The following is a 13,762-nucleotide window of genomic DNA, read 5'->3' as shown; positions in this document are numbered from 1 at the left end:
TGATCTTTTCCTAGCCAGAAACATCATAATATATGAATAGAATTTAATATAGAGACCTTTTTGATAACATCTGTTTGTTTGTTTTTTTTTCTTAATTACCCCAGGTAGTTTTGGATGTTGGGTGTGGAACTGGAATTCTCTCTATGTTTGCTGCTAAAGCTGGGGCGAAGAAGGTTCTTGGAGTTGATCAATCTGAAATACTTTACCAGGCAATGGATATTATAAGGTACATATATTTTAAGCCTTCATTTAACATTATTTTAAAATTTAATGATTATTTAACAGATTTTCTTGTCTTTAGTAGTTATCTAAGGCAGACTAAAGACATTTGTCTTTTAGTAAAAATTCACTCCAGAATAATAAGATTTTAAGTTGAATTGAGCTAGACACATTTGAGCTGTGCTACTGAATAATCTTTTCACAGTTCTCATTGATGAGAATTATTTTTATATTGTTTTCTGACTTTCTGACTATGGCTATAAATATGCCAATTCTAATAATATAAAATTAAAAACTATTGAGACTTAGAGTAATACTGACAGAGGACTCCCTACTTACTAATATATTTATTATATATTAGTAATATTTTCTTTAGCGAATACCAGTTATACTAAAGACTGAGAGTTATTTGTCTTTTTCTTTTGTAACACTAGTCCACGTACCTCCTTCAAATTAAGTAAATTCCAAAGTTGCTAAAAACAAGGCAGAGTGTATTTGGTTTATTACCCCCTAAAACTTTTATTCTCTAAAAATCTCTGTCTTTTGAGTATTTAGCTGGGTTGATTGATTTTACAGTTGGCTTATACCCTAGTGAGAAGGCCTTTATTTGAAATCCAGGTGACACAACTGAATTTCTTTCCCTATGTGCTTAACAAAAGCACCTTACATTTGGAACTTAGGAGTCATTTCCAGAATACGTAATTAATAGGAGGATTCTCATAGCAACTTTTAAGTGATTCTTCAACTTACACTGCTGTTCCACTCTTAAGATTGATTAATGTTGGCCAGGCATAGTGGCTCATGTCTGTAATCCCAGCAATTTGGGAGGCTGAGGTGAAAGGATTGCTTGAGCCCAGGAGTTCAAGGCCAGCCTAGGCAAAATAGTGAGACTCTGTCCTCTATAAAAAATGTTTTAAAATTAGCCAGGCATGGTGGTGCATGCCTGTAATTCCACCTACTTGGGAGACTGAGGCAGGAGGATTGATTGACCTGGGGAGGTGGAGGCTGCAGTGAGCCATGATCATGCCACCGCACTCCAGCCTTGGGTGACAGAGCAAGACACTTTCTCCAAAAAAAATTTTAAAAATTTGATTAATGTTGGTCTTTTCTGATTAGTTTAAAAATTTAAATATGATTATATAAAATATTTAAATTTGTTTAGATTTTATTTTATAACTAGAAGGATAGTGTTGTGGTTAGAAGAACAAGTTTGAATCAAGCTTGGGATGGCATACTCACTCTACCATTTAACCAGTACTTGGAACTTGGGTTAAAGTACATCTAACGTGTTAGAAATCTCAGTTGTTTCACTGTCAAACAAAACATAATGGCTGTCTTTTGTGGTTGTAAATAAGATGCATAAGTTATAAATAATACGTATATATAAATCAGTTTGGCCTATTGCCCAGCACATAGTAAATATTTTGAGGTGCGTAAGTTATAAGTAAGATATACATGTAAATCAGTTTGGCCTATTGCCTGCCACATGTTAAATATTTGGAGCATTAGCTATGGTTATTATTAACAAATACCAAATCAGTGTTAATGGAAAAATTGCCCTGAACTTGTTTAGGTTTTTCATAGATAATGGTTTGTGGTTGCAGTTTTTGTATTGGAATACACACACACACACACACACACACACACACACACACACACACACGTTGCAATTGCAATTATAGAATTACACATACATATATATAGATAGATATCTAGTTAAGCTTTTTCTAGTTCTTATGATAGCATTAAGTACAACATGATCATTTTGGGGGTTCCATAGAGTACCCTCAATTGCTTATTCATTGCCATCCAAACAAATATGAGAACCACTGTCCCAAAGAAGAGATTGTTTTAGAAGAATTCTCAAAACTTTATTGTTGATAGTAAAATTATGGTGAGCTATTTCTACTAGAATTTCTAGTCTTATGAAAGCTATTTCCACATTTCCACTAGAATTTCTAGTACATTTATGAGTTAGTCATTTTTTTTTTACTATAAAATGGGACTAGATGTGCTCTCATTTTAATTTCTTAACTCTATGAAAGAAATGGAAAGGAATTATAATACATTGTTTCATTTTATTTTACAGAAGTCTTGATTTCCCACTGTCTTTGTAGAAACATGTTTATATAATGATTACACCTAAAATTTATCGTTTATAATATTAATATTTAGTGCTAGGGTGTACAGTGTCCAAGCTTCTTAGTAAAATATTTAAAATGTTTCTGACATATACATTTAACATTCGATTACTTAATGAGGAAAATGTTTTCTGACAAATTATTGCTAGAGGGAAATTAGTTTTCAGTCCTTTTTTCTTTGCGGTCATCTAAACACTTCGTGATATATTACTTTTGATCTAGAGTTACAGTTTTGGAGGAACAAGACACTGGAATTGAATGTGTTTCTGGTATACTGATGAGCTCCCATCAAAAACAATTGCTTAAAAAAATTATATTTTATGATTTTTCAAAATAAATGGTCAGGTAGTCTGTGTAAATCTTATAATTTAATACCAGTATTAAAAACCTTGAAAATGTTTAAAAATATTATTTAAAGATATTCACAGTAATTCTATTCAGATTTAAGAACAATTTTTCTTCTGCCCACATAATCCTAAATATTTTTATTAGTTAGAAGACCTTCTAAAGTATATTTGTCACTGGTGCAGAGCCCAGAATAGTTTGGGATTAATAGTCTTTGTTTTTAAAGTCTCCGGGAAAGCTACCAACTTACTTTTAATCAAAGGATGGGTGTCAATTTGCATCTATCAGTATTTTTTCTGTTAAGATAGTATCTTCTACATCAGTGGGCAAAAATAGAAGTGTGAAAGAAGTATGTCCCTGATTCAGCAAGTGACATCTGCAGTCACAAAGGAGTGCTTTTCCATGTACTCAAATACAATAAATTGCTCCTCCCATCTCATCTTTAGATCTTTCACTTATAAAACCAGAGCTAACAGAATGTGTCTTTAGTAGTACTTACAGGATTCAATACAAACATGTTTTTGATACAACTTAAAGTTAACTCAGCTAAGTAAGCGCATAACTAAAAGTATTTTAACAAGATTTTTATATAGTAATAATGAGATTTAAACCCAGCAATCTAGCATAATAGCTTTTCATTAAAATTGTTAGGGTTCAAGATACCTAAGACCCAAAATTTGAGCTCTGTCAGTTTTTTAGGATAGAATAGGTAGAGACATGTGACTTATTTGGATAAGGATCCTCTGTCTGTAATCATTGACTCAAAGTACTTGTCTTCAGTCTTTTCTGTGTGTATTTTTGGACAGGGAGTCTGATCATTTTGTCAGCCAAATTTTTGAATCTCGAACACTAATTTTAATGTAGTGAAGTAGGAAGTAGATAAGTCAAACTAGTCTTTGCTGTGTCAAATATTTTATGCTTACCAATGTTTATTCTCTCAATCTTGTAAAGTGTCATTTTTATAAGATTTCCTGCTAGCTCCAAAGTATATCTAGAATCTTTGCTTGAGTGTCAGATGTAGTTATAGGAAGGAAGCATAGATAAGAAGTGCAGTGAAGAAATCAAAATCAGTTTCACTACTGCAAATAATTATTTTCTTTATTTTATTTTATTTTATTATTATTATACTTTTAAGTTTTAGGGTACATGTGCACAATGTGCAGGTTAGTTACATATGTATACATGTGCCATGCTGGTGTGCTGCACCCATTAACTTGTCATTTAGCGTTAGGTATATCTCCTAACGCTATCCCTCCCACCTCCCCCCACCCCACAATAGTCCCCAGAGTGTGATGTTCCCTTTCCTGTGTCCATGTGTTCTCATTGTTCAGTTCCCACCTATGAGTGAGAACATGTGGTGTTTGGTTTTTTGTCCTTGCGATAGTTTACTGAGAATGATGATTTCTAATTTCATCCATGTCCCTACAAAGGACATGAACTCATAATTTTTTATGGCTGCATAGTATTCCATGGTGTATATGTGCCACATTTTCTTAATCCAGTCTATCATTGTTGGACATTTGGGTTGGTTCCAAGTCTTTGCTATTGTGAATAGTGCCACAATAAACATACGTGTGCATGTGTCTTTATAGCAGCATTATTTATAGTCCTTTGGGTATATACCCAGTAATGGGATGGCTGGGTCAAATGGAATTTCTAGTTCTAGATCCCTGAGGAATTGCCACACTGACTTCCACAAGGGTTGAACTAGTTTACAGTCCCACCAGCAGTGTAAAAGTGTTCCTATTTCTCCACATCCTCTCCAGCACCTGTTGTTTCCTGACTTTTTAATGATTGCCATTCTAACTGGTGTGAGATGGTATCTCATTGTGGTTTTGATTTGCATTTCTCTGATGGCCAGTGATGGTGAACATTTTTTCATGTGTTTTTTGGCTGCATGAATGTCTTCTTTTGAGAAGTGTCTGTTCATGTCCTTTGCCCACTTTTTGATGGGGTTGTTTGTTTTTTTCTTGTAAATTCGTTTGAGTTCATTGTAGATTCTGGATATTAGCCCTTTGTCAGATGAGTAGGTTGTGAAAAATTTCTCCCATTTTGTAGGTTGCCTGTTCACTCTGATGGTAGTTTCTTTTGCTGTGCAGAAGCTCTTTAGTTTAATTAGATCCCATTTGTCAGTTTTGGCTTTTGTTGCCACTGCTTTTGGTGTTTTAGACATGAAGTCCTTGCCTATGCCTGTGTCCTGAATGGTAATGTCTAGGTTTTCTTCTAGGGTTTTTATGGTTTTAGGTCTAACGTTTAAGTCTTTAATCCATCTTGAATTGATTTTTGTATAAGGTGTAAGGAAGGGATCCAGTTTCAGCTTTCTCCATATGGCTAGCCAGTTTTCCCAGCACCATTTATTAAATAGGGAATCCTTTCCCCATTGCTTGTTTTTCTCAGGTTTGTCAAAGATCAGATAGTGTAGATATGTGGTGTTATTTCTGAGGGCTCTGTTCTGTTCCATTGATATATCTCTGTTTTGGTACCAGTACCATGCTGTTTTGGTTACTGTAGCCTTGTAGTGTAGTTTGAAGTCAGGTAGCATGATGCCTCCAGCTTTGTTCTTTTGGCTTCGGATTGACTTGGCAATGCGGGCTCTTTTTTGGTTCCATATGAACTTTAAAGTAGTTTTTTTCAATTCTGTGAAGAAAGTCATTAGTAGCTTGATGGGGATGGCATTGAATCTATAAATTACCTCGGGCAGTATGGCCATTTTCACGATATTGATTCTTCCTACCCATGAGCATGGAATGTTCTTCCATTTGTTTGTATCCTCTTTTATTTCCTTGAGCAGTAGTTTGTAGTTCTCCTTGAAGAAGTCCTTCACATCCCTTGTAAGTTGGATTCCTAGGTATTTGATTCTCTTTGAAGCAATTGTGAATGGGAGTTCACTCATGATTTGGCTCTCTGTTTCTCTGTTGTTGGTGTGTAAGAACGCTTGTGATTTTTGTACATTGATTTTTTATCCTGAGACTTTGCTGAAGTTACTTATCAGCTTAAGGAGATTTTGGGCTGAGACAGTGGGGTTTTCTAGATATACAATCATGTCATCTGCACACAGGGACAATTTGACTTCCTCTTTTCCTAATTGAATACCCTTTATTTCCTTCTCCTGCCTAATTGCACTAGCCAGAACTTCCAACACTGTGTTGAATAGGAGTGGTGAGAGAGGGCATCCCTGTCTTGTGCCAGTTTTCAAAGGGAATGCTTCCAGTTTTTGCCCATTCAGTATGATATTGGCTGTGGGTTTGTCATAGATAGCTCTTATTATTTTGAGATACGTCCCATCAATACCTAATTTATTGAGAGTTTTTAGCATGAAGAGTTGTTGAATTTTGTCAAAGGCCTTTTCTGCATCTATTGAGATAATCATGTAGTTTTTGTCTTTGATTCTGTTTGTATGCTGGATTACATTTATTGATTTTCGTATATCGAACCAGCCTTGCATCCCAGGGATGAAGCCCACTTGATCATGGTGGATAAGCTTTTTGATGTGCTGCTGGATTCGGTTTGCCAGTATTTTATTGAAGATTTTTGCATCAGTGTTCATCAAGGATGCAAATAATTATTTTCTTTCTGTAATGTTAGCAGTCAGAGAAATAGCATTTGTGACAAAGATTACTACTAAGCATGGAGAGTGTAACAAAATGACTAAAACTTAAGTTTATATTCAGTTTAAGTACCAATTTAGCTAAGTGAACATTTTGCATAGAGCACATATTTACTATAAATAGGCTTTTGCAAAAAATAATCACATTAAAAAAATAATTTTAAAACATTGCTCATGAGAGCATATACCTAGAAGCTTAGTGAAGAAAAGTTTTATTATACAGCAGGTTCACAGTTGATTCAGAGGGAACAGCCGTGTATTGTGACTTTGTGATAATGGGTTTTTAACAAAACAAATTATATCCACGTAAGACTTGTTTTTTTCTAATTATCTATAAAGCTCCTGCATATGTTCTTTTCCCCCTTTGTACAGTGTGGAAATTGAACAAGTAGATGTATTTAAAGGACTAAAGAAGCAGACTTATTATTATCTCACAGTTTTTAGTACTAATGACCAGGCTTGTACTCTAGTTGCTTGTTGAATACTTTGTCACCCAATTCCTAGTTTTCTTTTCAGGTGGAAACTATCAAAGGCTATAGTTGTTATTATCAAGGTCCAGTGAAACTTGTGTAGACCTTTTTGTCTTACCTCATGCTAGATGGCCATGTTTAAGATTCATTATAGACATTATTTTTGCCAATCATTAATAGAGGTCATGGTCATCAGAGCAGAGGGAAGCATTTGTTCACCAGATACATTTTGCAAAAATATGAATTTTTAAAAATCTGTTCACAAAACTGTTGAACAGTTATGTAGTCTGAACCCCCCCACCTTTGCTTTGAAGTATCAGAGAGTTCCTTAAAAGGATTTTTGAAATTTTCAGCCGTACATGACAGTAGAGAGAATGATATGAATTCCTGTGTGCCTATCACCCGCGTCTACATTTACAAATTTTTTATGATAACTTTTTTATACATTTCCCTCCCACGTTTTTTGTTTTGTTTTTGTTTTTGTTGGAGTATTTTAAAGTAAAACTTATACATTATATCATTAAATGTGTCCTAATACATTTGAGTGTTGGTGCATGAGAACATTTATTGAAAATGACTTAGCACTCAATCTTTAGATGTCCCAATTTAATAATAAAATTGCTAACATTAATTTAATTTTTTCTATTGAATCTCCTTTGGTGCAGGTATAACTGAATCTCCTTTGATGTAGATTATTTATACCTATTATAAGAGATTAAGAGGCTGGGCATGGTGGCATGTGCCTGAGGCAGGAGAATCACTTGACACTAGGAGTTCGAGGCTGCTAGTGTGCTAGGATTGCACCTGTGAATACCCAGCATACTCTAGCCCGGGCAACATAGTGAGACTCTTTCTCTATAGTGGGGTCAGAATTAGTTCCCAGGCAGCCTGACTCCATAGCTTATCCTCATAGCCAGTTTGTAATTCCTTATCTCCATTGAACTACTTACAAGGTATGTATTGGTTGTATTCAGTAGTTTGCTTTACTTAAAACCTATAGATAGTTTGAAAAGCAGGCCTTTTTGTTTTGGATAAGCCCACATTGTACTGTTTCTTCAGAAATGTTCTTTGCCTTTTTTATATTGTGAAAAGGTAGTTATTTTTATAGTGTTCATATGTGTCTCTCCTTTGTCTTCCATTTGAAATTTTAAAATTTGGAGTGAAATGCCTTCTATTCCTCTGTGAATGTACTTCTAAAAGAATATGTAGGAAACAGTTAATTGTTAATATCCCTGCAGTTTACTGACTCATTATTCTAACCAGTTGAGGAGGCCACATAGGATGCTCATCTCAGCATCCAGACATGACTTGAGTTCTAATTTTTCTTTCACTACAACCCTTTAAGCCCTGATTTCTTCATTTATATAATGAGGTTGATAGAGTCTTATCTCATAAGATTGTTACAGGAATTGTATCCATTATGATGCTTTGCAAAATGGCTGGACCTGTAACTGCTTACTAAATGTTAGCAGTAATGATAATCATGTTAATTATTAGTAGTGGTCATATGTTTGGCTTGGCATCAATGCCTCAAATAATATTTCACATTTGAGTGGTTATGTTTCTAAAATGGACATTTATTGCAGCTATCTTGTCAAACTGTGACTCACTTTTTTTGTCTTCTTTCTATTTCAGAATCTCTATTCTCTTATACCATAAAACTTCAAGCTTTAGTCGTACTCTGTACTCACCTGCCTCTCTTGAACTCTGTTCTTAACTTCTCTGATACTTGTCTACTCTTGCATATTGGAGCTTTCTATAACATCAGTCAACAAAAACAGCTCTTCTGGTTAACAGGCTCTAAGTTGTCCTAATCCCTTCTGAGGCCCTTTTCTTGGTCAGAAGTCTATATACAGCAGAATGTCTTCTGTTAAACTCCACAAGCCTACATCTATAAAAGGCACTTTAAGTTCTAAAAGATAGGTATTTTTAAAATACAGAGTCTTTTATTCCTTCAAACACATGTAACTTAACAATTCTTGGGTTATGTTTAAAATGATTTTTGGCTAGGCATGGTGCTTAAACACTTGTAATCCCAGCACTTTGGGAGGCTGAGGTAGAAGGATCCCTTGAGACCAGGAGTTCAAGACCAACCTGGGCAAGATAATGAGAACTGTTTCTACCAAAAAAATAATAAATACCTCTACTAACAATTTTTATCTCTTTTTTATTTAAAAAGGTGATCTAGCATTTCTAAAGAAATGAGTTTAGAATAGGATACATTTTGGTTGTTACTGTAAACTGACAGTATATTAGGTTTTAAGAAGATTAGGCTGGCTCTTCTGAGGTTGCAGACATGAATAAAACAATATAGATTTTCTGAGATGTTATGTTAGTAAGGGCAAATAGGTCTCAAAGTGACATAAGGAAGAGAATCAGAAATTGTTTCTTATTTTTGCTATCATACTTTGAACTCTGCAGTGAAAGATCATTTCGGCAACGTAAACTTACCTAAGGATAGCAAAGCTATTCAGTTGCCAGACAATTGTATACTGTATTTATTACCCTCAGGAAGCACAGGTAGCGTCTGTTTAATATTTTTACCATTATTCTGGGTGCCTTTGGTTTCTCATTGACACAGCTATGGAATAGCTTATTATTCAGACTTTCAGATGTTACTGCAGAAGAGTTTTTAGGAGAAGGTTGATCCATCATATGGCCATAATGCAGTACACTCAATCTCAGTTTGACATTAAAGATGCAATATTTTATATTGCCTGTGTCTAGAATACTGTTAGAAAAGAAACATTAAGAAAAGTCTAGAGAGTAGTTTGATTTATTGTCATGTTTATGCAGGTGTTCTTCTCTAGACACGAGGACAACAGCTTTATCCTCATCTTTTTATCCCTAACACCTAACAAAGTGCCTGATACACATAGTAGATGCTTAGTTAAGGTTTTTGAATAGAAGTAAAGTATCTTAAGGTAATGATTTTAAAGATGGTGGTGGGGGTGTGTGTGTGTGTGTGTGTGTGTGTGTGTGTGTGTGTGTGTTTTGGAAAAGGATTACAAAATACACCAGCAAAAATTCTTGAAATAAGGGATGCTACTTCATATTTTGTTTCTAAATTTAATAGAAATAACAGAAATGTGAATTAAAGCCAAAGAGAAATTTGAACCACTGATGAGGCTAAAATGGTTTTAAAAAAAATTTGTTCTTCAAAAGCCATAGAACTCTGGTGAAGGTCATGAAGGTCATCAAGACACCTTACAGGGAAATTAAATTTATTTCCCTTCCTAGTATACCCCGAAATCTCCTTAATTTCTGATTCACCCCAGTGGTTCTGTCTTTATGGGGTACATTCCATGACCACCCACTAGTTCAGTGATTTACTGGAAGAACTCACACAATTCAGTATAAAGCTGTACTCACAGCTAGGATTACAGAAAAGGGTATAGTGGAGAAACAGCAGGAAAAAGATGCCCATAGGCAAAGAGGTCACAGGCAGACGTCCAAGGTTTCTCTCACTTTTTCCACTAGAGTTACACAAGACATTCTTTCCTTCCCAGCTTCATACCTCAGAGGCTCATGTGAGATGTCTCTACCCAGGGAAATTTGCATGAGTCCTAGAGACTGTAGTTCTCAAAGCTAGCTGGTCAAGTAGGCATATTTCCACCGTGTGACCAGCCATGGTATATACCCAAACCAGGTAACAAGTGTGCATGATGAATCTTCATGTTTACTTTAAACATGTTGTCAACCTGCTTCATCTAAACCTACTGCTTCAGGTAAATAGAGTAACATCATTATTCTGCAATCATATGAGTGATCTAGGAGTTCTTTTTCTTAGAGTTTGATCAAGAATCATTGCCATGGCTATAGAGATCTAAGAAAGAACTGAGTAAAACAAAACAGACCTGCTGCATTCACTCATTTTTTCCGAGTTGTAAACCTGGGATTCATACTTGACATTTTCTTCCCCTTTACCCAACATACCTGTTGGAGACAGAGTCCTGTTGAGTATCCTTAATGTTTCTCAAATGTGTCTCTCATCTATCCATGATGTTTCTCATGTCTTACTTTACATTCTTAGATCTCTCACCTGAATTAATGCATCTGCACTTAACTGGACCAATTGTTTGTACTTTGTCTTTGCCTCCCACCACTCTCTGTCATCTGTTCTCTGTAGTGCAGCCAGACTGATTTCCCCACTTAATTCTCCTCTATTTTAAATAAAAAGGAAGAAGGGGTGGGGGGAAGATATTTTTGTGTTGGGAAGACATAAAAGAGGGTAAATTACATATGATTCTACTATCAGAGACCACTATCAACATTTTGGTATATTTCTTGCCACTCTCAAAAGCCTTAGGTCACAGAGATGAAATCCATAGGAATATAAACTTTACTAAAATATCAGCTCCCCGTGGTGCGGCAGGAATTTTTCTTTTTTTCATCCTTTAATGTGTCCCAACTACCAGGAAGGGGACCCAGCACGTCCTAGGCATTCAGTGTAAGTACTTATTCAATGAATTAATTAATCAATTTTCAAGATTCAGGACATTACATATTCAAAGCCAGGTAACTCATTATCACCAAAGCCTGCAAACCCATTGTTTCTGATAGATTCCAGATGACTATTTTTATCTTTTTTCACTTTATTAGAACTGAGTTATTGCTAGTTTCAAACAATAAATGTCCTCAGTGTTAGTAATTGCACAGCTACACATTTGTAAATAAAGAGGATACATTTGGGAGGGAGCAGCTCATAGAATAGCCCGTTATGGTTCCAGGTCTATGCTCCATACCTTCTTGGTAGTTCATTTCTCATGGGATGTGTGTAAATCTACCCCCAGCTTCATAATGTTTAAGAAGTCTTGCTTTTTGTTGACATTTATGAATGAAGGACTGGATACTTTAATAAAGGTAACTGGTATAGGTTTTGTCTCTGAGGGGAAAGGGTGGAGACTGGTCAGTTTAGTTAACCCAGTAATGTTTTAGTCCCTTTGTCACTCCCACTTTGTAAATCTCTTGACGCCAATGGTTTGCGTTGTGAAGAATGGCTCCACCTCCACTGTCATGCTTGCTGATGTGTGCACTGAGTACTGGGTCTTTCTTCACAGGTTTACCAATATAATTTCATTCCCTTTTTTCTCTCAATAAATTATGAGATTCTTTGACTCTTTGATATTCCCTTGCAAAATCTCCATGCATTTATCAGTGTCTTACATTTTATGTTACTGTCATTTCACTGTTCTTAGGGAGCAAAAGAGAAATAAATATGTATACTTCGATGACATATTGAACTGAAAGTAAATGAATAGTATATATTGTATCTATTTATATCTATTAGGATATTCCTTTCTGCTCCCCCATAAGCTATCATCCATATATTCTAGGTGAACTTTAAATTTGTTTTATCACTGACTTTAAATGCACTTGATTAGGTATTCATTGTATGAACTCACATGTACTTTATGCTGTTTGCTTGTCTGTCTCCCCACTAGACCATCTTCTTCCTTAGAACATAGACCGTATCTTTTACCTAAATCACATAGGGAAAACGTAGATTGAAAATTTAATCCTATATTTTTTATTCCAAAGATCCTGAAATGACTCTTCTTTATCTTTAAGTAAAATCTAGACTTGAAGATAAGTCTTAGCATTACCTCTAAATATCCCCCAACTATGTCACTATATACTGTCTCTTGTTGCTCTAGTCATACTAAACCATTCAAAGTTATTTAAATTTGCTTCTCTCTCTCTGTCTCACACACACGCACACGAGGCAGTTGTGCATACACGCAACCCTCTTCTACTCCCATACCTGTACACATCTTTGTGTATGCTGCGTCTTTTCCTGGCTAAGCTCAGATGTCACTTAGATAAGGATTTATCATTTGAGCTTCCGTAGTCCCCAATCCTGTTTACTGTTCTGTCTCTCTTAGACCATACCCGTAAGTGCATGGACTGTGTCTTTTATCTCTGTATGCTTTGTACAAGATAATTAATCATGATGATGTCCCTGTATCATGAAATGAAAGTTAAATTGCTACTTTTAAGATAGGAAATAAGATAGGAAAGTATGTGTTCTAACAAAATTTCCCCTCAGAAAAAGTTGATAATTTCATTTTTATTGGATTAGTTTAGAGAATTACTTAAAGATATCCTTTTTATTACCTCGTCATATTTCTTTACATTAGAATCATGCTAGTTTTTCAGTAGGTGTTTCCAAAGATAAAGATTCATTTGGTTTATACTGAAGTAGGGTTTAGTGAGTAGCCACTTAAGAAAACTAAGTAAAATCTGTATATTTTTTTCATGAATGGAAAAAATCAGGTGGTAATGAACAGTCTCATGAAAGAGGTTGTCTGTGTCAATGATATCTGTTTTAATACAAAATTAATGGGAATTACAAGGCTTTGTCTTTTTTCCTGTGTTTTCCCTTAAATCATAATCTTTCTTGTTATAGTCATATTTGAACAACAAATAATTACTGATACAAATAGGATTTTGACTTGTAGCAGACGATAAACAGGCCTAGCAGATGGTCTTTTACAGAACACAGATCTTGTTTCAGCATAACCATTCTGAAGATATTTTTAAGCAATGGGAATATTTTTCTCTTTTAAAAGAAGCTTGCCTTCCGTTTTCTTTGAAGTGTTTGTCATTGTTAAAGCCTTAATCAGTATTTCGGTAAGCAACAAGCAACTATAGCAATTTCATCAGAATTTTATTAAATACCCTTTTGAAAAAAAAACTCATAAGCATTTCTTTAAAACTTTTTGTATGAAATGTGTAAAATGAGTACATAAAACATCAATAAACATGTTTAATATGCATAAGTATCCATAAATAACAAATGAAATTAAACATGTAACCATCACCCAGGCCAAGAGAACTTTGCCACCAATTGAGAATCCCACCCACCTCCACTGCTCTTTCTTGATCAGATGGGCTACTATGAACAATTTTGTTATGATCAGTTTTTACATGTGCCCTGGTGCACACATCTGGGGGTGTATACTTACAAGTAGAACTGT

The 13,762-nt window shown here is 35.0% G+C and overlaps 1 protein-coding gene across 6 annotated transcripts in view; it reads left to right on the top strand.

Annotated features, from left to right (window-relative positions):
• The window catches only part of LOC100435555 (protein arginine N-methyltransferase 3), a 127,634-nt gene that overhangs the window by 23,456 nt on the left and 90,416 nt on the right, over positions 1-13,762 (top strand). For all 6 annotated transcript variants that reach the window (XM_054524578.2, XM_054524583.2, XM_054524584.2 and 3 more), the window contains one exon: positions 105-226. In XM_054524578.2, the coding sequence (XP_054380553.1) occupies positions 105-226 (122 nt within the window). The remainder of the gene's footprint in view (positions 1-104; positions 227-13,762) is intronic.

The sequence above is a fragment of the Pongo abelii genome, chromosome 9 (genome assembly GCF_028885655.2).
Source record: "Pongo abelii isolate AG06213 chromosome 9, NHGRI_mPonAbe1-v2.0_pri, whole genome shotgun sequence".
Classification (NCBI taxonomy): domain Eukaryota; kingdom Metazoa; phylum Chordata; class Mammalia; order Primates; family Hominidae; genus Pongo; species Pongo abelii.
Note: the sequence above shows the minus strand (reverse complement) of the source record. Positions and strands in the feature narration are given on the sequence as shown.